At 41.7% G+C, this 26,681-nt stretch overlaps 1 protein-coding gene across 1 annotated transcript in view; it reads left to right on the forward strand.

Annotated features, from left to right (window-relative positions):
* Positions 1 to 26,681, forward strand: part of csmd3b (CUB and Sushi multiple domains 3b) — a 433,532-nt gene that overhangs the window by 314,942 nt on the left and 91,909 nt on the right. The window contains exons 13-18 of the mRNA XM_085346113.1: positions 13,576 to 13,758; positions 14,061 to 14,387; positions 17,310 to 17,504; positions 19,812 to 19,950; positions 20,345 to 20,532; positions 23,071 to 23,259. Of these exons, the coding sequence (XP_085202239.1) occupies positions 13,576 to 13,758; positions 14,061 to 14,387; positions 17,310 to 17,504; positions 19,812 to 19,950; positions 20,345 to 20,532; positions 23,071 to 23,259 (1,221 nt within the window). The remainder of the gene's footprint in view (positions 1 to 13,575; positions 13,759 to 14,060; positions 14,388 to 17,309; positions 17,505 to 19,811; positions 19,951 to 20,344; positions 20,533 to 23,070; positions 23,260 to 26,681) is intronic.

The following is a 26,681-nucleotide window of genomic DNA, read 5'->3' on the forward strand; positions in this document are numbered from 1 at the left end:
CAGTAAGCCAACGAAGCTCTACCAGCAAGTCACTCACCCCTCTCGCTCCTCACATTCTCCCTCTCTTCCCCTTTTCCCTCTGTCTCATTTTTCCTTATTAGCCATCTATCTATCCACCATCCTCTCATTCCCTTCTTTTTGAAATCACAACATTTTCTCTGTCAGTTGTTCTCTAATGCACTGTTGTTTAGTTTCCCTGCTTCTCCTCCTTTCTGCTCTTTTTGCTTCTCCCATTTCCTGTATCAGACACCCCTTCTCTGCTCTGTTGTCTGTCAAATGACCAGCCCTGCATCTTTTTTTCTTTTGCACTCATTCCCTCCCTGTCTATCTCTGTGTTTCTGCTTTTCTCTTTCTCGTGGTCTCTGCCTGTGTCCCTCTCTTTTTCTTGTCACCATTCATCTATTATTAAAGCCAAGGTCACCGACCTGGGAACACTTTGACTCCACTCCTACTGCAGAGCATACAAATCACACACACGTACAAACTCACACACACAGCTGAGTTCCCATCACTTCACACCACTATTGGACGTTGTATTTACTTACATAAACCCCTGGAGACTGACACTAACCATTACTCCAGTTTACTATACTCTAACCTTAAACCAAGTGTTCAACCTAAAATTTTATGATTTACCTAACCTCACCTTGCTTTTTGCGAGTCCCTGCAGCATGACAGTGAGAACGCAGTTATGTCCCCCACATTTAGAAGTTAAGCCTGACTTTACACCAGTCTTTCAGTCAATTATAAACTATGGCATGTCACAGCTATTGATTTAAGGCAGCATTGCGACATTATCGACATTGTTCACATTAACGTTTCAATGAGTTCCTGTCTGCTCTGTGGATATATACATTTATCATGAGCTTATGCTGTGTATCTGTCTTCACAGTCCATAATGAGGTGTCAGTGAGGGTTAATAATAATAGTAATAATGCATTTAATTTGAGGGCGCCTTTCAGAAACCCAAGGTCACCTTACAAAAAACAAAATAAATAAAAGGAACAGGAGTCATAAACTACATAAGTTAAAATTACAAAACAGAGCTTGACAACCGATAAAATCAGCATTAAAGCGAATAAGCCAGTTTAAACAGATGTGTTTTGAGCTGTGTCTTAAATACGGAAAGGGAGTCAGATTTTCTTAGTGCAGGAGGAAGAGAGCTCCAGAGCCGAGGAGCAGAGCGACTGAAAGCTCTGTTCCCCATAGTAATAAGGTGTGAGGACGGAACAGTAAGATGAATAGCAGCTGATGATCTGAGAGGGCGGGAAACAGTGGTGATATGGAGCAGGTCACACAAATATGAAGGATCAGATTTATGGATACACTTGTATGTTAGAAGTAAGATTTTAAAATTTATCCTGGCTTCTATGGACAACCAGTGAAGCTGCTGAAGAACTGGGGTAATATGAGCTCTTAACAGAGTGCAAGTTATGACCCGAGCTGCAGAATTTTGAAGAAGTTGGAGTTTATGAAGGGACCTTTTAGGGAGACCAAATAGGAGGGAATTACCGGTACAGTAATCAATACGGGACGTAATAAGACTATGGACAAGGATGGCAGCAGCATGGGGAGTAAGTAAGGGACGGAGTCGGTTAATATTACGTAAGTGGAAGTAAGCAGACCGGGTTATGTAATTAATGTGAGACTGGAATGAAAGAGTATTATCAAGTATGACACCCAAACTCTTAACATGTTAATGGAAAAACTGTGGGATTTGGTTAAGATAGATGGTGTACCAACAAGTGAAACTTCAGTTTTACTTACTGTTAAGTTTGAGAAAATTGGAGGAGAACCAGGATCTAATTTCAATAAGACAGTTTGAGAGGGAGGTAGGTGAGAGGGATGAATTGGGTTTAGAAGAAAGGTAGAGCTGGGTGTCATCGGCATAACAGTGAAAATTGGGTTGAGGATATAATGTATTGGCATATTTATGTATTTGTTTCAGTAGGGCAATTGATACACAGTCATGGTAAAAAGAAAGCACACAGTGTTAAGGTCCCACCCCGGCATTTCATCCATGTTGCGATCTGGACGCTAACTGAGCCATTGCAATGTATTGATTCTTTTCATTTTCAGTTATGCTGTAGATTTGGTGCTGTGCTTGGGATCATTGTGTTGTTCATAACCTGGTTTTGGCAGAGCTTTAGCTGTCAGATAGATGGTCTCACGTTTAACTCTTGATAATTTGGTATACCAAGGAATTTGTGCTCAATGATTGCAAGGTCCTCAAGTCCTGTGGCTGCAAAACAAGCTGAAATCATCACCCCTACACCGCGGTGCTTGACAGTTGATGAGGAGTTTGTGCTGATATGCTGTGTGCAACTTTGCAAACCTAAGTGGTGCTGCCGTTTTCTTTCTAGAGAAAGGCTTTCTAACTTCCAAACAAGCCATATTTGTTCAGTCTTTTTCTTTTTTTTTTTTTTTCTTTTTGGCCTGTCCCGTTTGGCTCTTTTGCCCTCAGAATTGTTGTCTAAAGGCAAAGAAAGATGCCCAACGGATTTACTTTACCAAATTGACCATCCCAGCCTTGCCGTAATGGTCCATTTGATTCACCTTTTATTGTTTATTTTATTTTCACTTACTGAATACGGGACAGACTTGACTGGGGGAAAGAAGGGGAGAAAGAAAGAGGGAAAGAGAAACAGCTGAGAAGAGGGACGGGGGAGAAGGGCAAAAGACAAAAACCAACAGAACGGGCAGAGAAAAAAAAAATGCATATATCAATCACCTGGGTCACCTGCTGAGAAAGAAAAAAGAAAGCAAGCAGAAGAGAACAAGAGTAATAGAATAAACAACATCACAATGATATATGGGAATATGACAGTAAATACTAAATGTTAAACATTATTGTGCAGCACATAAGATCAACAGAACACAGTGTGCTTTGAGGTAGGAGCCAAAAAGGGTGTAGTTTGTGGGTGTGATCACCCGTGTGTACACCTGTGAGCATGGACGCGCTTGTTTTTTGTTTTTTAAAAGGTTCCTTCATGTAATAATCTGCTAGAGGGTGTGGGGGGGGCCACAGCCCCGTCCTCCAGGGCATGAAGCAGGTGTGGAGGAAATCAAAACTCCAGACATCCAGAGGCCCCCAGAACACAAGAGACCAAGGAAGACCAACAGAGGGGCAGCCGCGCCACTGTCCCGGAAAGAGCTGAGGAGAGTCCCAGATGAGGGCTCACTCAGCAGCCGCGGAGCAGAAGCCAGGGGGAGTTGCAGTGACGCGCCCGTGAGCTCCGCCGGCAGCCAGCTGCACCTGAGTGACCGAGCCCCAGGCCGAGAGGCCGGGGGCACCCCACCTCCGAAGTGGCCCGAGCGAGCCCCAGGCTCCAGGCCCCGATAAGCGGCCGCCAAGGAGTGAGCCGGTGTGTACCTGGACGCCCACCCCCGGACACAAAGAACCACCAACGCACCGATGTCTGAGGGAGTCCGCCACTGGCAGGGGAAGTGGTGGTAGGGGGAGATAGGCCTCCAAACCTTGGAGGGCCTGAGATGTCCCCAGAGAGGTGGCGCCTGACACCCAACCTGACATATAGACACAGACATACAGGCACACACAGATACAAACATCCATTCCCACCCTCATGCTCTCATATGCACTTACTCCACACTCAACCAACGTGGAGACAGACATAAAAAGACGTTGTACACACGATCACACTCCCCAAGCGTACTCTACAAACCGGGTCTAGGTGCCCCCGCCCCTGGAGGGGGGAACTGCACCCAGACCCAGGTGGTGTTTCCCTTTTCCCTGCGGTGGGGGGAGGCAGACCGCCCCGACTCCGCAGCAGCAGGAAGGCTCCACACTCCAGACCGCAGTCGGACGGCCAACTCCTCCTCCTAGCCCCCCTGCTCCAGCAGGTCGCAGAGAACGGGGGTGAGAGAAGACTCCGAACCTCCCTCCACCCGCTCATTGTAATGTTGATGCATGTGTGTTCTAAGGTGCATTTAAAACCCAGGAGGGCTTGGAGCTACCTGCCAGAGAGCAGCAGGTAAGCGCATGGTCCCTCCTGCTAGCCCTCAATGTCTATGTGTATTTAAAATTGAGAGGTGGGCAACGATGCCAGGGGTGGGGTGTACACCCTGATGGTACTTTGGACTCCGTGTATCGTGCCCACCCCCAAGATCCTATATGTATGTGTAATGAGAGTGTGAGTAATGTGAATGTCTAAGTTGTGGGATAAAATTGAGGCAGAGGCAGCCAGAAGGGGACAGAGGGGGGGGGGGGGGGTAGCCTCCTCTGCACCCTGGTGACATACCCCTACTCCAAGGCCCTGCATGTGTGGGTGGTTGTGGTGGAGCGGGAAGAGGGAGGCAGCTGGAGATGGGGAGGGAAGGAAGGGAGGGGCAAGTGACCCCTCCCTGGGGCCAGCTCCCCCGCTGACCCCAGTAGGCACCCCCACACTCCGCGACCCGCCAGGGAAAGGGGGCCCAGGCCCATCCAGACCGGGGCCCAGTGCAGCAGCGCCGCCCGGCCCCACAGAGCCCGGGACAGTCCACCCAACCCCACCACAGAGAAAACTGCACCCACCCCACCATCCACTCATCTTCCAGACTACATAAGACAATAAACACCCAGGCTGAGATCTTCCTCCACCTCTCCTGTATCTCCCCCTCCTGCAGAGGGAGCTCCTGAGGAAGATGTGACAATCTCCCCCACCAGTTGAAGAGCCCCCCAGGTGGCTCGATGCACCGGCGGCACCCTGCTCCAGGGCCGGGCCCCCATGCACCCACCCGCCCACAACCCCGGCAACACACCAACCAGGACCCAAGCCCCCGAGGCCCGGTCCGGGTCCCAGCCCAGAGACGGAGCGCCCCCAGAACCTCACGCCCATCCCGGACCCACCCAGGAGCAGCCAGGCTACCAGGTCAGTAACCCACGTCCGTCAGCACAGACCCTCCCCTAGCCCCGCTGCACGCAGCCGCGAGGAAACAGTCACCTGAGAGCCAACAGAGCCCCTAACCGGACATGACCGCTACCCCGGGTTGAGCCCCCCAAGGAAGATGCCTCCGGGGAACCCCCCGACGCCCTAAGCCTGTCCCTACCCCCACACCAATCACAACAGTGAAGGCGGGACCAAACTATGACCCCCCACCCCCACTAGGTGATGGAGCTGATCAAAGGAGCCCAGAGCAATTGATCTGATGTGGTGGCAGAGGCTGTATCAAGACTAATGTAGTCTAATAGATAATTTCTATATTGGTTAGAATTAAGATTATTTTTATTTTTCCAGTTCATGAGGACTGTTTTCTTGGCTATGCATAGGGCAGTGAAAACCATATGGGCTATATTCTTTTCTGAAGTGACATTATCTAAGCTGCCCAACAAACACACTAAGGGGGAAGTTGGAATGTTACATTTCAGACACTTCGATAAGTCTTCACATATCTCGCGCCAAAACTTCTGAACTGGTGGACAGAACCAAAGAGCGTGGATATAATTGTCCGGTGAATTGGTTTGGCAGTGTGAGCAGTTGTTGGTAGACGTAAAGCCCATCTTGAACATCCGATGACCTGTATAGTGCACTCTATGTAATATTTTGTATTGAATTAATTGAAGACTGGGATTTCTAATTAGATGAAAGGTTTTTAAGCAAATCTGAGACCAGAAGTTTAGGTCTAAGTTAACTGATAAATCCGCTTCCCATTTTGCAATAGGAAGTGATATTGATTCATCTGTTTTAGAAAGCATTCTGTATATTTTGGATAGTAATTTGGGGGGTTTAAGAGTAAGAAATTGAACCACACTTGGTGGTGTTTGTAGTTCAACTTGACCCGGTTTAAATTTCTTTTTTACTATGGATTTAATTTGTTGATATTCTAAAAATCTTTTCTTGTTGATCCCATATTGTGTAACTAGTCCGTCAAATGAAATAAATTCTGTTCCTTCTAGTATATGTTCTAAATATTTGATTCCTTTATCACTCCAATCTGAAAAGTTTATCATATTATTGTTTTGTAATATGTCAGGGTTGTTCCAGATAGGTGTACGTTTGCATGGGATTAATGAAGACGCCGTCAATTTTAGAAACTCCCACCATGCTGTCAGAGAAGAGCTGATGTTGATGCTTTTAAAGCATTCATGTCGTTGGATGTTTGAGCTGATAAATGGTAGGTCTGAGATCTCTAGATTATTGCAGAGTGCTTGTTCTACATCTAGCCAAGGTTCATCTAAGAGGGTGTGTTCAGTCTTTTTCTAATTGTTCTCTCACGAACTTTAAGATTTACCATCCTAGGCCTGTAAAGTCTATGCTTTACATTTTTGGCAATTTCTCTGAGCGCTGCACAATCTGACCTTGGGGTGAATTTGCTGGGACAGTCACTCCCAAGAAGATTGGCAGTTATCTGCAATGTTTTCTACTTCTCAGTAATCTTTCTCATTGTGGAATGATAGACTTCAAATCATTTGGAAATGCCCTCATAACCCTTCCTAGTTTGATTGGCAGAAAAAGTTGCTTCTGAAAGATCAATGTGCCTCAAACATTCCTCATTTTGGACTATTTCATGCTCCCAATTTTGTGGGAACAGTTGGCCCTTTTTCTCTTGCAACATGATTGTATCAGTGCAAAAAGCAAGGTCCATAAAGACATGGATGAGTGAGTTTGGTGTGGAAGAACTTGACTGGCTTGTACAGAGTCCTGACCTCAACATGACAGAACATCTTTTGATGAATTAGAGCACAGATTGCAAGCCAGGCCTTTTGCCAACATCAGTGTCTAGCCTCAGTAATACACCTTTGGAAAAATGGTCAAAAGTTCCCATAAATACAGTCCTACACCTTGTGAAAATCCATGAGTTGAAGATGTTATACCTGCAAAGGGTGGGACAATCACATTAAACCTTAAACTCTATGGATTAAAAATTGAATGTCACTGAAGTTCATTACTTTCGGCAGTGTTGATGAGTTTCTTCTTTTTGGTGGATAAGACTGATGAATAAATCATATTGTTTCAACTGTCTGACTAATATTGAAAATATGAATATGTGTTTTTTTCCAAATAGAATTACCACAACACAGAAGAAAAAAACTGTACTGAATTATCTTCTTGGCTTCATGAGATGGAAAATAAATATTATAGTGCAAATTTGCAAAAAAAAACAGCATGTGCATCAAAATAAACTATTTCCAGCTGTGCAATATGAGTCCTAACCATACCAGAAATGACACAGAAAGTCATAAAGTCAAACATAACTTTTAAAAACACCAGTACAGGCTCATAAGGCCCTGATGGTAAAAAACTACATTTCTGCAAAATGACGTCACTTCCGGCTTCGGCGGGTCATGGTGGACATGCGATAGTTCGGGCTGATGGACATAGGAAGTGTTACGAACAGCTGATCGGATCGGCAAAGCGTGTTTCTGGAATATTATGTTTTTGTTGCTGCAAGTGCTTTTTATGCAATTTTTGCAAAGCCATATGTGGAAGGAAACTGTGACCTAGGACAAGCTGATGGCATAAGATGTAAGTGCAACTCCTCTGGTTTCACATGCAAAGAAAATTATTGCGCTAGCTTACGTGGTTGCAGTGCTACTGGATTTAAAAATAGTTACGCAAAACGGAGCGTGCCCGCTCCGACCGGCTTTGGCTGCAAAGCCTTTTAAGATTCTTTGTATGACAGCAGAGGGGCTTCACCATTCAAGCGTCACCACCACTTCATCTTAGTTTTGAGCTTTTAAGTACTGAATGAGATTTGAGAGTACCAGCATTGCTTTCTATAATTTAAACCCACCAGATGCCAATTGGATTGATGCAGCAGTCAACACTCCACACAGAGGATACCCTCTGGTCCGCTTTGGAGTACTCGCTGATTCTTACCATTTGAAAAAAGGTATTGGCTCTTGCTTGCCTTCAACTCACTAAATGAGTGTTTTGATAAGGAATGTGACTATTAAATTGATTACCAGGTGTGTTATGCCTTTGTAATCACCAGTATTCACTTCTAACAATGAATTCTGAGCCAGGAAAACTCTGATTTGGACTGTGTATTAATTTTGAGCAAGTAATCTGTATTACCAGTTTTGTGTCCATAAACACAGTACAGAAATCTGTGTGTATGGATTTTTTTAAATGTATGGTGACCTTAAAAGAACAAAAAGTGCAAATATTTGAATCATTTTTCATACAAACACATCTGAATGGTGATTTTGAGAATTAGTTTCCAGCGATGAGTCATCCCCCCCCAGCTCCAGCTTTTTTAAATGCATCATTCTCGCATTATCCCATCATCCTGTGTTATATAATACCGATCTAGCAGACTTGAGAAGTGCAGCATAAACATCAAGTGCCTGCTTCGTGGCCAGCTGAAAAAAAGGGTGAAATGGTGTTAGTCATGACAAATGTTTTGTTTTTTTTCTCTACTGTAGTTAGGTGTTGCCAGGTTTATCGCAGTGCGCTATTAGCTTATCTGCTAATACTGCACAGGAAAGACTAAAAACATCAACGCTGATATTCCCATACTTGACTTTGAGTGTACAGGCTGCTGTTTTTCTGCTCTATTCTGCCTTAAACACAATCTCATCACTGAGCCATAATGTCAGCCGTTACTTTTGAGGTTTTTATTTTAGCTTTTTCATCTGCTCTTTATGGTTTTTAATATGTGATGTGCTTTATTGGAGGGAAGGATGTCAAGGTGGATTTTTATGGCACAATGACCCTTGATTCGTCGGATCCTTAATGTATGTGTGTGCTGAGAGAGACAGAGAGACAGCAATGTATGGCTGTCAGTGATGAATTCATCTCTGTCTGTCTTTGTGCTTCCATGCATTTTTAAGTGTGACAGCAGGTTTGTCTAATACACTACTCTTTACCTCTATCTATAATACATTTCCTGTGTTAACCCTGCCATGCTTTGCCAAGTCCTCTTCATCTTTTTCTCTTCAGCTTGAAGCAGTCTGGGGTTTTTTTTTTTCTGTGCAACCTGGATAGATGCATGAGAACTGTTTATGGACTAATCAGATTGCACAGTTATTCTAAATGGAGAGTGAGAAAGAGGGAGGGACTTTGCAACGATGCCTGACAGATAAACCGAATTATCTTATGGATATTGTTTACTGGTGGACACAGTATTTCCAAGAATAACAAAAGCTACACTGGATCTTGCAGAGCCTGTTGTATTTCAATTCCACTGTACATAGTTCAGGTATTGAGAAGGACCCTCTTGATCATACCGGATGAAACAGCATTCATTGAGAGCGGCAGAGGAATACAAATACAAATTCATGAAATATTTATTTGCAACATAACCAGAAACGTGGTTCAATTTTGCAGTCAGTAAGCTGAGTATTGGAGTAGTGAGTCAAAGCTAGATGCATTTTTTACTTTTTTCTTTTTTTGTAAGCGTATGCATTCCCGAGGTAACTCGTGAAGGGCAGGGCTTACCTAATCACGACTCTGTAAAGCGTATTTCATTTTCTATTCATGAATTATTGACTCATGTAATCTTCAGTCCAGGCAGTGGCATTGAAATGCTACATATGCTGATCATTCCATCCAAATTTACAAGGCATTTAATTGTTTCTCACATTAAGACTTAATAAATTATATATATTTCAAATTAGGCATGGCATTGGGTAACTGAGCAGGCACAATGAGCGAAGAGTTGTTTTGCTCAATGGTGGTTTCAGATGTCAGTTTCCCTGTCCACAGGATTCTCTAAATGCTAAGTTAGAATAAACAGACACAGACTGATTTCGCAATGTTTACTTACAAGATGTAATTTTGGCCCTCGCTGGTCATGAAGTAACTGATTGAGGAGGAGCTCCAGATGGTTTTTAGAGCTCATTAAGCTCTTTGCTTTTACTTTAAACAGAAGCGAGATTTAGAAAACGGTGCTTTATAGACTCGGCAGCCTTGGTTTGCACTTCTGGTTTGATTTGATACTGTGTACTTGACGGCTGTTGCGCGTTCACTTTTATTTTATTATTATTTATTCATTTATTATTATTATTTATTATTTTGCTGTTCAGATTTGTTCTTTTAGACTTTGTGGGATGATGTTTCCAGATGGAGAGAAGTAACCAAACATCTCTAAAGCATTATTGACAAAAATGCCTCTGCAATATGTGCAACATGTCTCGTTCAGTGGTCTGTATTTTTTTTTTCTACATAGATGATTGCAGGAGTCTTTCTGAAGCTCACTGATGATCATTACAAGGTCATGAGGCAGGATGTGGGTGGGTTGCCGAGGCGTTTTTACAGCGGGCTGAAGTGATACATTTCTGCACCATAATGTGTTAAGATCAAAGAATGCACCCCAGTTGTTATTTGTCATCCTGAAGTCCAATTTAGTGAGATTTACTGGTATTTGAAAGTTACACAATTGAATAGGAAACATTTTGTGCACGTTGTGTAAGAAGCGCTGACATAGATTGTGTGTTTTAATGAGAACAGAAAATTGATGTCTTTCTTATACACATCTCCCATCAAATCAATCCTCAAAAGCTCCTCGGTGGCCTGGTTTGGAACCTGAGAGAGGCGGAAAAGAATGTCAGTATTGTGAGTGTAATAAATGAGATCATTTTTATTCAACAGAGCATCCTCGCTGATGTCTACAGTGTGAACAAGTCAATTTGAGCCACTCCCTTTAGGTCACAGAATCAGACAAGTACACGCTAATTAGACGGGCTGAATTTCTCATTTCTTCTTCACATTGCAAACCTGTTTGAGAGTACTAATAGACTTTCCATTCAATACCTCTCTTTTCCGTTGCTATAAAAGCTGCCTTGGATTATTATTTGTTGTGGTTTAATGGGTTTAATGCTCTTATTTTGTGACCTCTGTTATAGCAGAACAGCGGCAGCCTCCAGTTGAAAGAAACAGTTTGCAGAGATTAGATTATGCATATGATACATTACGCATTCATTCACCATTAGCAACAAAGCCTTAAAGCACATTTTACAGTTGTCACAAAAGAGAAACGGCCAATAAAGTTTTTCCCTCAGTCTCATTATCCCTTCCAAAATCTATTAGCTTATTCTTTCAGATATGGAATAGGTAGTGTATTTTGCACACTACCCTTTTATGTGTGCCTGTGTGTCTGTACGTGCCTGTATTTACCAAAGAAGATGGAAACCACCTGCTTAATACTGTGTAGGTCATACTTGTCACACCAAAATGACTCTGACCCACAAGGTCATGGATACAGGACCTCTAGGGATGGGACTCGTGTTCTTACAGAACCTGAGTAACACCTATGGATCTTTTTTATGGTGTTTTGCTGGCTGCAGGCATGTGTTTAGATGGGAGTTACTTGTACAGTTAACATCAACCTACAGTAAATGCCTGGACGAAAGGTTTGATCTGTGTTATTCACTCTTTTTTGCCACTGGTTTTATTGTTGTACCTCATCAGGGTATGTATTTTTGTGGACAATATGGTGTGAATTGGAATTTAGCTAAATGTGCAATCCAGACATAATGTAGAAGTTACATATTCACTCACACTCTTAGATACTCTTTGAGGAGTCTAATCCCCTTTGTGAATCTGTCAGCCTTGTTGTTACAAGCACAATATGATTGTGTGTGTGTGTGTGTGTGTGTGTGTGTGTGTGTGTGTATCGGTGTGTATGATGCAAAGGAAGACACTGACTGCATATGGGGGATTGGGTTTGTTTAAGTCTCTGTGTGTTGCATGCATGTACTGTACTGTGTGCGTGTGTGTGTGTGTGTGTGTGTGTGTGTGTGTACGTGCGTGCATGTGAGGAAGAAAAGCAGTAGCAATACAGGAATGTTCCGACAGCGTGCCGCTTTCTCTCCAAAGTAATTTGTTCTCAATTCCTTCGCTAGGTGTCTTTGCGTGTGTGTGTGTGTGTGTGTGTGTGTGTGTGTGTTCACGTGCAAGCAAGTGTGTTAGGCAGGCTGTGATTGGTTGAGTCTGTGGGTCTCATAAAGACGATGTCATGATGGAAATTAATGCAATACATCACAAGCACGCACACCGAGACACACATTCGCAGCAACAGTGAAACACACAGAAATGCGCACACACTCAAAAAGACACACACCTTTGCTTCGTGCCATGGGCCACTCCTGTAAATAATGCTGAAAACAGGAAAGCAGAGCAGGGGATTAAAGGAGAGGAAGGCTGGGAAAATAGAAAGTATGTTTCCTGATATCCCGTATACAACATATTATAAAGAGTTATGGTGACACAGTGGAGCCGTTATGTAGAATCAGAAGAAGGATCTGTCCAACCTTATGGTCAGAGTCAATGTTAAAAAAAAGATGTGTCATGAATACTTGCAAACTCAGGGGAAGGAGGAAACAGAAAGAGAGGGATACAAAATCTGCTCCAGGCTACATGAACTGAGAAGCAGACGCATTTCAGAAATTCGCCTGACTCAGCGAAACAAGAGCCAATCACCTTCGAGTAAGACTAGATTCAGTTGGCAGTGTGTTTCTGTTCAAAATGGATGATGAGCTCTTGTAGCATGACATAGTGTTGCACAACACAGTAAGATAACCACGGAGGATTTGAGACTGATAGCACTGCATGGTTGCACAAATGTTGTTAAGGCCAGACTCTGGGAAGAAACACTCGGTGTGCTGACTGTCAAAAACAGTTAATTTATAATTTAGCTTAAGTGACAAAACTGAAGTAACAGGTGTAAAGCTGAGTTGCAGATATAAGGTCTAAAGTTTACAGTGTCTTGTCACCCTTGAGTTTCTTCATAACACCAAAAACTACTTCAAAAGTACCGTCCACGTGACCCAAGGTGTCCTCTACTGCCGCGGTCCCTAACCTTTTTTGTGCCACGGACCGGTTTATGTCCGACAATATTTTCACGGACCGGCCTTTAAGGTGTCGCGGATAAATACAACAAAATAAAACCAATGCCAAAAAAGATGATTTATTCATAGCACATTGGAAAAAACCCAGGGAAACTGAGTTAACAATAAAAACGATTTAAAAATAACAATAAAACCCCCGAAAACCATAAATTTCACGCCCAAGCCTCACCTCTCACAGCCCAGTACCAAACGACTCACAGATCAGTACTGGTCCGTGGCCCAGAGGTTGGGGACCGCTGCTCTACTGCTGTCAGATTGTACAGTCATGGGTTACAGGCAAGATCTTGTAAAAAAAAAAACAAATGATGATAGAAGTATTACAAAAGTGATATGTAAATAATGCAAATAAGAATCAAGTAATGATTGTAAACAAGTAGCTAGTTTCACTAAATTTTCCCAACACTTTGACCAAGTTTGGCAACCTCTGTGACTGCAGTACTCACAAATTGTCTCAGTAAAGTTGTTTTCTATTGCTGGGCTGTATGTAGTGAGCACTTTATGTCAGTCCCAGCTCTTTCTTCAGTTTTCCTTTGGTATGTGCTACTCTTTTTCTTCTTTTCATGCTGAATGATCAAATTACTTTATGTTTCATCTACTTGGCAGCTGGATTTTTTTTGCCATTTTTCATGTTATCTTTTTATGGGTTGTTTTTTCACAGTGACTGAAGTGTATAGCATATGATCGTAACGGTTTAGGTTAGGATTCCTGTCAACATGGACTGTTTATAGCCGTCTTTGGGGACCATGCTGCTGTTCATGTCTTCTTTTGAATCTGTGTCATTCCAGAAATAGACAAAGAGAGTTGTGGAGACCCTGGAACTCCTCTCTATGGAATAAGAGAAGGTGACAACTTTTCAAATGGAGGAATCCTGAGATTTGAATGCCAGTTTGGGTTTGAGCTGATTGGAGAAAAAACGATCTCCTGCCAAGACAACAATCAGTGGTCTGCAAATATCCCTATATGCATATGTAAGTGTTAGAATTATTTGTAATTGATTTTCAGGTATATGACAGCATTGGATTGAACTAAAAAAATGTGGCATGTGCACTGCTGTGATGTTGATAAATTTCATTGTGACCTGTCACTGAGGCGACAGTACAGAGTTTATTATGGCCTGGGGCGCATGATGACCGATGACGCTGTGGAGATGAATATTTAACAGAAAATTTCTCTCCCTGTATGCCTTTCCCCTCCCTCATATGCTTTCTGAAAATTGTCTGTCTCTCTGTCTGTTACTGTCTGTGATTTTGTACTTCTCTTCCTCCCACAGTCCCCTGCATGTCCAACTTCACTGCTCCCTCAGGAACCGTCCTCTCACCGGATTACCCAGAAGGCTATGGGAACAACATGAACTGTGTTTGGCTCATCCAATCAGATCCGGGCTCCAGAATACACTTGGCATTTAATGACTTTGACCTTGAGGCACCTTATGATTCCCTAACAGTGAAAGATGGCGAGACAAATGATGCCACGGTCATTGGGAGGTTCTCTGGAGCTGAGAGTCCTTCCCATCTGACGTCTAATACCAACACACTGAGGCTGGAGTTTCAGGCTGATCACTCTATGTCAGGAAGAGGATTTAATATCACATACAGTAGTATGTATTCCATCCTCTTTCTTTGGCCTAAATCTAGGCAAATGAGCAACTTTGTTTTCTCTGCTAAAAATAGAATTATCATAAAATGCTTCACATGAACGAAATCCAAGTTAAGCTTGAAATCTGAAATTTGATTTATAGTCATATTTTTTTTCATTTGCAAAGGTCAAACCCCAGAAACACAGAAATAAAGGCACTGTTAATTTTGAAGCAATATAGTGCTATATACATATATATATATATATATATATATATATATGTATGTATGTGTGTATATATATATATATATATATATATATATATATGTATATATATATATAGGGCTCAGAGAAGAGCTCGAGAGGATGTGGAGGGTGAAGGTAACGGTGGTCCCCGTGGTAATCGGAGCACTAGGTGCGGTGACTCCCAAGCTAGGCGAGTGGCTCCAGCAGATCCCAGGAACAACATCGGAGATCTCTGTCCAGAAGAGCGCAGTCCTGGGAACAGCTAAGATACTGCGCAGGACCCTCAAGCTCCCAGGCCTCTGGTAGAGGACCCGAGCTTGAAGGATAAACCGCCCGCAGGGGCGTGCTGGGTGTATATATATATATGTATATATATATATATGTATATATATGTATGTATATATATGTATATATATATATATGTATATATATGTATATATATATATGTATATGTATATATATATGTATATATATATATATGTGTGTGTATATATATATATATATATATATATATATATATATATATATATATATACACATATATATATACACATATATATACACATATATATATGATTACACTTTACACAGTACTCTGCAGAACTCTTGGGCCATCACTCATTTCATTATATTTTGCTTCCAAGGAGTCAGACTTTCTTGTAAAGTGATCTTTAAAGTGATCTTGAGCATTAGTTCTCCAGGCTTTCTGAAGGTCTTTCAAGGTTTTCCTTTGGACAATAGGCTGTGTTTCTTTCATTCATTTTCACTCCTATCCTTGTACTTGGCCATTATCAGAGGAAAGTTACTCGAGACTGACCGATAAATAATTCAAGCATAAAAAAGCACTAACTCAAATGATGAACCGACGTAACGCAAACCTCATGGTTTGGGGCTTCATTTCATCCAGTGATGTTGGGGATCTTATCAAAATTATTGGTATTATGAATGCAGAAAAGCACCATCACTATTCAGTACCATCTGGAAATGATCTGAACACCTGTAACAGCTTCATTTTTCACCATGACAGTGGTCCCAAATACAATCCCAATGCAGTAAAATAATACCTGGAAAAAAGAGACAGTGGAACTCTATCAGTCATGGATCAGCCTCCCCAGAGACCTGACCTAAAAATTGTTGAAGCATTGTGGCATCATCTTGACAGAGAACAGAACAAAAAGCAGCCAACATCCAAAGAAGAGCCTTAAATGTCCTTCAAGAAGCCTAGAAAACTAGTTTGCTTACTTGTGTTGGTGACCATACCAAATTTTGACTTCCAGGCCCATTAGGATTGTACAAACAAGTGTGGTTTTGCTTTATATGCTTCATTTGGATGTATGTTTGCACTTTACAGTAAATCGCTGTACATATTCCCTATTTTCCTAGCAACGTAAATGAGGGGTGGCTCAAGACATCTGCAAAGAGCTCCATGTAAATCTTGGCATAACTTCTAACCAAGATGTTGAAAACCATGTAGTAAATATTTCAGTTTGATTTAGATAAAGCTCTTTTAATTCACTCCCAACTAGAAGTTTCAGTAGCGCTGAAGACAACGGGTTATAGAAGAGAGGTCCTGTGATTATTATAGCAGCTAAGAATAGAGGTGTAGGTTGCAGAACAAAGTACTTGCAAAGGCAAGAGAAGCTTTAAAGGAACATTTTTGGGCAATTTTTTGCTTGTTTGTTGTCAAACGTAGACTCAGATGACAAGATGGATACCATTTTCATCTCTGTGCGTCCAGTACATAGAGAGGTCCAGGATGTATTTAGGCTTGAAAGACTTGAAACAAGAGGAAACAGTCAGCCTATTTCCGTCAAAAGTGAAAAAAAATTAATCCTCCAAAAATTCATAAATGGTCTTTTTTTAAACATCATATCGTGACTCTTTAACCTGCATTAGAATAGACATTAGAATTTTACCCGCAGTTAGAAGCTCCGTCTCCCTTACATTGTTGTCATCTGTGCAAATCTTTGGAGCTGATCAAAATCTATGTGATGCGTTGTTGACTAGCTTATAAGACATCAGGATACAGCATGTACACCAAAAAAGATCTTGCCCCCGCTTGCAGTCTTTGAGCTAATTTAGGCAAAACACGTCTGGATCCCGGGCAACAGAAATGGAAATTGATATTGATCTTTGCATCAGGCTGGGTTTGACGGCAAACATATCTGCCAAAGTGTTCTGTCCACGAGTTTTCTCACACTCTATTTGCGATATCATCTCACATCATTTTGTGTATATGACTTTATTTTTTTTTCTATGACTGCATCTTTAATGCTTTATCAACTAAAAACACCAAGCTGCTTCAACTGGCAAAACATGAGCATTCATAGGCTGGACTTTGCCTTTTATCAGGAGCAGATGCATATAAAGCATCAAGCAAACATACTGTATTATGAGCAATGATCATATGTGCAAACAACATGACGGGAGCATAAAACAGACAAAAGAAATTTTAGATATTATGCTGGCAAGGACCGAACAGCAGAAGACTTCAAGTAGCAGCATATAGATCTGCATCATCACTTCTGAAATATTTCATCAAAATGATGAGCAAAATAGCCTGTGAATGGCTGTAAAGTATAGGTCTCATATTCTTTAATAACATTTCTCGTGTGTGTGTCTGTCTCTCTATGTGAAGCGCTAGTCTCCAATATCTCCCTCATCATATCTGTGTCTCCTTGTAACTTTTTTACCACAGCATTTGGCCATAATGAGTGCCCAGACCCTGGCATTCCCATCAACGCTCGCCGCTTTGGAGATAGCTTCCAGCTTGGCAGCTCCATCTCTGTGGTTTGTGAGGACGGTTTTATCAAAACCCAAGGAACTGAGACCATCTCCTGTCAGTTAGAAAGAGGAAAAGTCATGTGGAGTGGGCCTATTCCTAAATGTGAAGGTAAATATTGGCTGGATTGCTGCTTAAACTATTAACTAGGGAACAATATGCTATCCAAGATCTCATCATTAATGCTGTAAAAACTCTGTGGAGGCAGAAATTATATCCTGTCAGTTCAACAGAAGGAAAAATATGGAGGTGGCCAGTTAACCTAAACACCCAGGGAAATAACTGTTAATAAACTGCTGCCACACAAATAGCTAATAGCTTACCAACATTCTGTCTGTAGAAGTACTTGGCAATTTAAAATTCTCTCTGTGTGGAAGGAGTGCAGCAGAGATGATCGGCAGCTAAAAGTGAAAGTAAAGACACTGGACACTATGTGAATGTGTTAAACATAACTGTGACTTCTTTAAATGTCAAGTAAAGTCGCGGCGCAGCACTTTGCCTGAAGTTATTTATATTATTCGATTATATTATTACCTTAAAGTAAAGTCGCATAAGTTCAGAGTGTAATCAACAGCTTCTGTAAAAGTTGTTGAGTACAGAAAAGTAAAATGCGAAGTTGACCTGCGATTCTCAAACGGAATGAAGAGATGTTCGCTAGAGCACAAGTGCTTTTGAGATTGCTCCAGTGGTAAATATAATTAGCTCAAGATATTTTCAACACAGCTATTGGTGACAGAGCCTTTGATAGTACAAAGAAGGGTTGTGTTAATTATGCTCCAGGTCATTTAAAGTCCCAAGATCCATTGTATCTAATGTGTGTCTATAACCACTTGGATAGAAAATCCACTTACTTGTATTCAGGAGGTACAGACTAGAACAAATTGACTTGAGACACTTAGTTAAAGTTTAAATAAACTTGGAAAAAAAGAGTGCAGCAGAATGGCTCTAGGCTAATACTACATTGTAATAACTGTTGAGTGATTGTTCATGTTCCTTTTAAGTGTTCGTGTATATTTACATAATATGAATAATTTATGTTAGCCTTGCATCATGTACTGTAGACATATTTCTGAGCACACAATTTATCTTTATTTTTATTAAATATTCAAAGCTGTGGGTTGCTTCATCAGAATCTCTGTCAAGGGCAAGAATCTGAATCTGTTGCATGTTTTTTGGAGTATTTAAATGGTAATTAAACCTACAGTATGCTATGTATATGCTATTTGGCCAAAGCATCAAATACCCGTGTCTAGTGTGGAAAATGTTAATCGCACTGACAAGTTAACTTATATGCATAAAACTGTTCTCTTCTCTTTCCCTCATTTTCAATAAATATTTTAGCAGATTTTTCATTTTTCAGCTTGCTGTCAGCCAAAAGCCAACAGTGTTAGTGTCCAGCTGGTGAACATAATAGAACTTTTTTGCAGCTCAAAGAAAAAAGAAGTGTGGAAATCGTGTTTCCTTTTGACCCAAGATTATGAAGTCCACAGAAGTCCACTGTCTTCAAAATAAATAGTAAAATTGAAGTTATGCTTTTGCACAACTCCAATGTAAAAAAGAAAAACGATAAAAATGTAAATATAAATATAAAAATACCTACTTATTAGTAGCAGGTGGGCCTGATTTGCTAAACTTGACTAAATATACAGTACTGTGCAACACTCACCCATCATTTATTAATTGAATCTTAAAAAACCCCCAAAAAAAACCCAACAAAAGACAACACAACTGACCAGCACAAAATAGCATTTTGACATCAGCGAGATGATTCAAAAAGCACTATTAGCTAAAAACTTGGCATAGCATGGTGTACAGTCTGCCCTTAAAAAAACTGAGGAAACTGGACAAGTGGAGGACAAAAACTGAAGTGACTAAAAATGATCTACATTAGATGATTTAAAGTCATGTCCTGAAGAAATATGAAATAAAATCCAATAAAGACCTGAAACAGGACTTGAATGACGCATCAATATATCCAGAGGAGGTCAGATGAAAGTGTCACACCCACAGTGGAGGCTCTGTCGTGGTTTAGGGCTGCATTTTAGTATCAGTCATGTATTGGTCTCCCCAGAGCCTGGACCTCAACATTATTCAAGCAGTGTGGGGTTGAATGTCTACTTCTAAATGACCACTGTAAGAAATTACAATAAAGCTTGACTAAGTCAGTTCAGGTTGTGCTGATGAATGAAGATGATCAAATATTGACTTTCTACTTTATTAGAATTGTACACACTCTGTTTTTGCCTTATACACTGGACTTCTATCATTTACATGTTTCAGTGTATTACTGCAAGTGAGCAGCGACTCAAATCCTTTGCACAGTATTGTAATTTCTTTTGTTATACATTAATTTGTACTTTGACACATTGGGTGTCCTGTACTTCTTCTCTCACTTGCCTCTTTATTCTCCCCTCACAGCCCCATGTGGAGGCCACTATTCGGCTCCAAGTGGAGTGATATTATCTCCTGGGTGGCCTGGTTATTACAAAGACTCCCTTAACTGTGAGTGGGTGATTGAAGCAGAACCTGGACGTGCCATCAAAATCACATTTGACAGGTGGGTGGCATACAGTAACTCTTTGATTCTGAATATTAGAAAGAGCTTTGAACAAGCAAGAATGAAGATTTACAAGATTTAAAGTTTATGGACATTCGCCTACAATATCACATGACTCATAATTCTCTAGGCTGTAAATTTTTGACAAAGCTGTCTTTTGACTAGGAAGGCAGGCAATATTTTTGTTCAAATGATGTTTTCTCTGGGCTGTGAACTGCTGGTAGAGCCGAGACATAGACTGTTGTTTACGAATTGTAAAGTGTATTTATGGTGAAAAAATTGGCTCCAAAACCTGTAAATGATGTGAAACCTTTAAAGAACTTTTCATTATCTCATCAGTGTTTTTAAATCACAATCAGCTATAATATAATGTCCTGACATTTTATCTTCACAGGTTCCAGACAGAACTGGGTTATGACTTCTTGGAGATCCATGATGGTCCAAACCTCCTGTCTCCTCTGGTTGGCTCCTTCAATGGCACCCAAGTCCCCCAGTTCCTTTTCAGCAGCAGCAACTTTCTTTATCTGCTGTTTACCACTGATAACAGCCGGTCAAATGCTGGCTTCAGAATACTCTATGAAAGTAAGTTAGATGCATACACTATATATCTATGCACATATAGTATGTGCACATGTGCATATGCATTTATAGCTGCAAATTTTACACAAAAAAATGAAAAATACACGTGCATTTAAAACTGATCCATTCATATGAAGATACTTTGTTAAATATATTTTACAGTGGGGCAAAAAAGTATTTAGTCAGCCACCGATTGTGCAAGTTCCCCCACTTAAAATGATGACAGAGGTCAGTAATTTGCACCAGAGGTACACGTCAACTGTGAGAGACAGAATGTGGAAAAAAAAATCCATGAATCCACATGGTAGGATTTGTAAAGAATTTATTCGTAAATCAGGGTGGAAAATAAGTATTTGGTCAATAACAAAATACAACTCAATACTTTGTAACATAACCTTTGTTGGCAATAACAGAGGTCAAACGTTTACTATAGGTCTTTACCAGGTTTGCACACACAGTAGCTGGTATTTTGGCCCATTCCTCCATGCAGATCTTCTCGAGAGCAGTGATGTTTTGGGGCTGTCGCCGAGCAACACAGACTTTCAGCTCCCGCCACAGATTTTCTATGGGGTTGAGGTCTGGAGACTGGCTAGGCCACTCCAGGACTTTCAAATGCTTCTTACGGAGCCACTCCTTTGTTGCCCGGGCGGTGTGTTTTGGATCATTGTCATGTTGGAAGACCCAGCCTCGTTTCATCTTCAAAGTTCTCACTGATGGAAGGAGGTTTTGGCTCAAAATCTCACGATACATGGCCCCATTCATTCTGTCCTTAACACGGATCAGTCGTCCTGTCCCCTTGGCAGAAAAACAGCCCCATAGCATGATGTTTCCACCCCCATGCTTCACAGTAGGTATGGTGTTCTTGGGATGCAACTCAGTATTCTTCTTCCTCCAAACACGACGAGTTGAGTTTATACCAAAAAGTTCTACTTTGGTTTCATCTGACCACATGACATTCTCCCAATCCTCTGCTGTATCATCCATGTGCTCTCTGGCAAACTTCAGACGGGCCTGGACATGCACTGGCTTCAGCAGCGGAACACGTCTGGCACTGCGGGATTTGATTCCCTGCCGTTGTAGTGTGTTACTGATGGTGACCTTTGTTACTTTGGTCCCAGCTCTCTGCAGGTCATTCACCAGGTCCCCCCGTGTGGTTCTGGGATCTTTGCTCACCGTTCTCATGATCATTTTGACCCCACGGGATGAGATCTTGCGTGGAGCCCCAGATCGAGGGAGATTATCGATGGTCTTGTATGTCTTCCATTTTCTGATGATTGCTCCCACAGTTGATTTTTTCACACCAAGCTGCTTGCCTATTGTAGATTCACTCCTCCCAGTCTGGTGCAGGTCTACAATACTTTTCCTGGTGTCCTTCGAAAGCTCTTTGGTCTTGGCCATGGCGGAGTTTGGAGTCTGACTGTTTGAGGCTGTGGACAGGTGTCTTTTATACAGATGATGAGTTCAAACAGGTGCCATTCATACAGGTAACGAGTGGGGGACAGAAAAGCTTCTTACAGAAGACGTTACAGGTCTGTGAGAGCCAGAGATTTTCCTTGTTTGAGGTGACCAAATACTTATTTTCCACCCTAATTTACGAATAAATTCTTTACAAATCCTACCATGTGAATTCATGGATTTTTTTTCACATTCTGTCTCTCACAGTTGAAGTGTACCTCTGGTGCAAATTACTGACCTCTGTCATCATTTTGAGTGGGGGAACTTGCACAATCGGTGGCTGACTAAATACTTTTTTGCCCCACTGTATATTGTGTATTTTTAGACAAATTCTTAAAAGTATGCTTCTGACCACATTCACACTAGGTCTCCATGATCTCACAATATCACACTACTAAAAATTAGACATCATCCTCTGTTTGGTTCACACCAGCTGTAATGCATATGAGATATTAGACCACAAAGAAATTGAATTTGGGTGTTGCTGGCACTGGCATGAGCAGGGTATTCAAGCCACAGGCTCCCCAGTTCCTCCTGGAGGACTCCAAAGTGTTCCCAGGCCAGATGAGATATGTGCAGTCTCTCCACTGGGTTCAGAGTCTACCCCAGCGTCTCCTCCCAGTTGGGTGTGACCAGAAAATCTCCAAAGTAAGGTGCCCAGGCACCTGAACTGAATTTTTCAACAAAACATGAAAGCATTAATTGTTTGTACAGAAGATAGATATACTTTAAACTCTGAGTTAAAAGCAAGAAGACCCCAAACCACCCACCCATCCACCCCCTTGTTTTTCTTCCATTTACTCAGTACTAATGGCGTAGACCGCCAGCATCTTCAAACTCCACCTTCATTTTTATCTGAAGTGCATGTTCAATTTGACAGCAGATGGCATGTAAACACTTGAGAAGGTAAACAAAACCACTTCTGTTGTGGTTCTCACCTCAGTGGCTGTCACCAGGACTACCATGATGATAATCAAACAACAAACAGTCTACCTTGCACTGCATATTTTTGTATTTTTGTTTATCTAATGTAACATGTAATGTTCAAATGATTTTTGAATCAAACAAAGTGACTCTTTTTGTCAGGCGTCACAGTGGACAGCTACTCGTGTCTGGACCCCGGCATCCCTGTCAACGGTATTCGGTACGGACAGGATTTTTCCATCGGCTCCACGGTGTCGTTTGGTTGTGACTCTGGTTATAGACTCAGTCATGAGGAGCCGCTAGTGTGCGAGAAGAACCACTGGTGGAGCCACCCCTTACCTACATGTGATGGTAAATATTTCAAAAGAGCTTCTAATTCAGAACAGAGTGTACTGTGGAAAATGTTACACCTCATGCAAGTTTGTTAAATGTTCTTCTCCATTAGAGCAAAAGCTGATTCTCTGCTCACTCAGAAAAAGAAGATTGTTTCCTTTTATTTGGCATTGACGGTATTAGTATCTTATGTAGGAATGGGCAGCTATTCCCTGCTAGATACACTCACAGGATAAAATGATTTGCTTTGTTTTATTGTGCATTATTATTATAACAGCACTATATTTTACATCTAATTCAATAATAAGGTTCATTAAATAAAAGGGAAGCATTTGTCTTAATGCTGGACATAGTGTTATATAGACACTGGACAATATGCGCAGTCTGCTCTGTGGTAGCACATTCACAATGCAGCACAAGGTCAGCTTTGCTGCTGTCCTGGTAAGGATATTTTACAGTATAAGTATCCACTGCTCATGAATGATCAGACAGTCCACCGAAGTCATAATCACTTCTATAGACCAAAACATTTTTCAGACAAAAGCAGATTATCTGCCTTATCCATTACAAAAGACACAAAGTGGATGAGGTGTGTGTAAAAGGGGAGAAGTTGAGCCACCATCGCTGTTTGGGGAGCTGAGTCACACCACTGGTTGATCACATAGACACACACACACACACGCAGGAACAATTTGCAGTGAAGGCTGCTGTGGCTGATAGGAGATGATTTGAGGAGAAGATTAGAGATCTGTGGGCAAGTACTGTGCATGTGTTCGTGTCTGTGTGCGCACGCATGTGCACTGTGTACGTGCGTGTGCGCTTGTGTGTGTGCGCTTGTGTGTGTGCGGCGCTTTTATCCATGTGCCTCCTGTCACCTCCTCTCCTGCCTGAACCACGAACACAGGAATGTTTGAGGTAAGGTTGACGAGAGCCTGTGTTGGCTGTCACATCCTCTCTCTTCTCTCTCAAATGAATTGGGAGGGGTGAGGTTGGTGGGGGTTGGGGGTGGGGTTAGGTAGGGAGAGTAGGGAAACCTGTCTCTGTCTCTCCCTCTTTCTCAGTGATTGTCTCACTCTTTCTCGTATTACGATGGTGGAGCAGGAGGGGTGGGTGAAGAGAAAGATGCAACACTGCTGCATCGGTTATGCGTTGGCTCGCTTGGTTCGGCTTATTGGCTCATTCACTTGTGAACCACATTTGAATTGCACTGTTCCTGGGACTGGCAGCAGTTTCCTCCTAGGAGGCAGTTTGAGCATACAAACATCAAGCAGGCTGCCTGGAATCTGCAGACTGAAAGCCATTAGACGGTGTTTACACAATATGTGCCCATACAAGTGTACGAACTATTTGCTTCTGCGGTTGGTAAGAAATGGGATAGAGTGATGACTGACAACTAGTGCACATTAAATTCAAGCAAGACATCACCAAAGGCAGCCGACTCAGCCTTGAAAGCTTTTCAAGAAACCAAATGTTCGTCATACTCTACATTTGAAGAGATGAGGGCAAGTAAGTATATAATGTAATATGGAAGACATAACAGTAATATCACCCCAGCCAGCCGAGCACAATGGCTTAGTTTTTGAAGCGAACATATATGTGCTATTTATACTTGAATAGGACCTATTATGCCCATTTCCAGGTCCATGTTTTTTATTCTTAGGGTCCATTGGAGTAGTTTTACACGATTCACAGTTCAAATAATTTATTTCGCACAAGACCTTTGTAAAGTCTCTGAGCCTGCGTTACTGATAAAAGCCATTACTGCCCCTCTGCCCTTCCCTTTGAGCCAGCTTTCTTCTAAATGGCTGCTGAAGAAAACAAGAAAAATAGGTCTGTATGCATTGACGGTGAGAGCAGTGCCTTTGACATGACTGTTATAATCATATCATACCGACATTAGAAGCGGAAAAGAAAAAACTTTCTTAAACTGAGCATTTTGAGAATTCTGAAGGGTAGGCTTTGGGGTCACAGAGGTTACTTGTATATATGTTAACCTTATTAGCTGAAAGATTTGTTTGATGCAAGTATTCACCATTGCAGACCTCTGCAGCAGTGCAGTACATACTGTATTTGACCAGGCATTTGAAGGCAGATCTAAAAGGCAGAGGGCGAAAGAATGAAGTGAATGGGGAAAAAGAAAAATCTGATGCGGTGTTTCAAATTTCTCACACAGGCCAGCCTTCAAAATAAACAACTTGTGGCAGAAAATGTTAATAATTAATAGCGCTCTATATGTGTGCGAGTGTATGCTTGAATCTATGTGTTTGTTTAGTTTGGAAATATTCTCACTCCTGACTTCTCATTCCTCTTGTTTTCGGTGCTGGTGTTAAAACCACAGTGGCTCAGTGTAAAGTTAGTGATCCCCTGTTGTGATTTGAGCACATTTTCAATTCCTGATATGTTGTAGCAGTTACAGCAAGAGTGAGCAAGAAAGGAAGCAAAGGAAGGGTTTGTACAGATTTGAGCTGGGGTGTAGTTGTCAGATTTGGTGGTTTTCTGCTCCACACTACAATTCCTGGTAAAATGTCCTGTTCACAGAAATTTCAGCAGAACTTTCAGGATTGACCCTCTGCCTGCTTCTTTTACTCCTTTTTACGGCATTTTATAGCTGCATTGTGAAAGAAAATGACTGTTCGGTGTTATGGTTCGTTCGATTTAGGGAAGAGAAGAAAGCAAGCCCAGGCCGAAGTAGGTGTCAAAAAATAGTGACCTTTATTACACACTTTGCGCAGTCAGTGTGGGAAAGACAATTTGCAATCCAATCCTTCGTCAACTGGACCATCCCGTCTCCTTATATTGCCATTATGACATCACAGTTGGATCTTTACTGGAAATGATCACAAATGATAACAATTCCCCGCCTATCAAAGAGTTTTCCCTTATATAGACATCAACTGCTACTCTTAAGAGAAAAACAAGTGTGTATTACATTGTGCATTTTGTGAAAGTGTATCTATCAGAGAAACTGTCCTCAGACGACCCTCCTATTATTACTAAGTGTGTAGGTGAACGTGCGTGTGTTACATAAGTGCGTGCATGTGGTTACAGGCCGGCGTACGTGCAGAACTAAACGCAGGCGGGCCTGGGCCCAACAGGACTGGTGGGTCTGAGCGGTGTGACTGCACTAAAGTGCAACAACTTAAGCAGATAACAAGAATGATACAGAACCTCAATAAACAGTCAGTGTGCATTAATATTTGCTCAGAGTAACACAGATGTAATTAAAAGATTATTCTGTCAACAGATTCCACAATGGTAAATGATTAATCAATGATAACTGATTATGAGAATACAAAATAAAATATCTCCTGATCACACTCCTCCTCTTTGGCCTTTAGGAAAAAAGGCCAACATTTAGAGATATTGTGTCACTCCTCCGTCCAAGCGGCTTCTCGCAACGGCATCATATGTTCCGGACCAGCTGACCCAGCTGAACCAGA

This window comes from Diplotaxodon limnothrissa, linkage group LG22 (genome assembly GCF_057381915.1).
Source record: "Diplotaxodon limnothrissa isolate DT_005_m linkage group LG22, D_limnothrissa_male_GT1.1, whole genome shotgun sequence".
NCBI classification, from domain to species: domain Eukaryota; kingdom Metazoa; phylum Chordata; class Actinopteri; order Cichliformes; family Cichlidae; genus Diplotaxodon; species Diplotaxodon limnothrissa.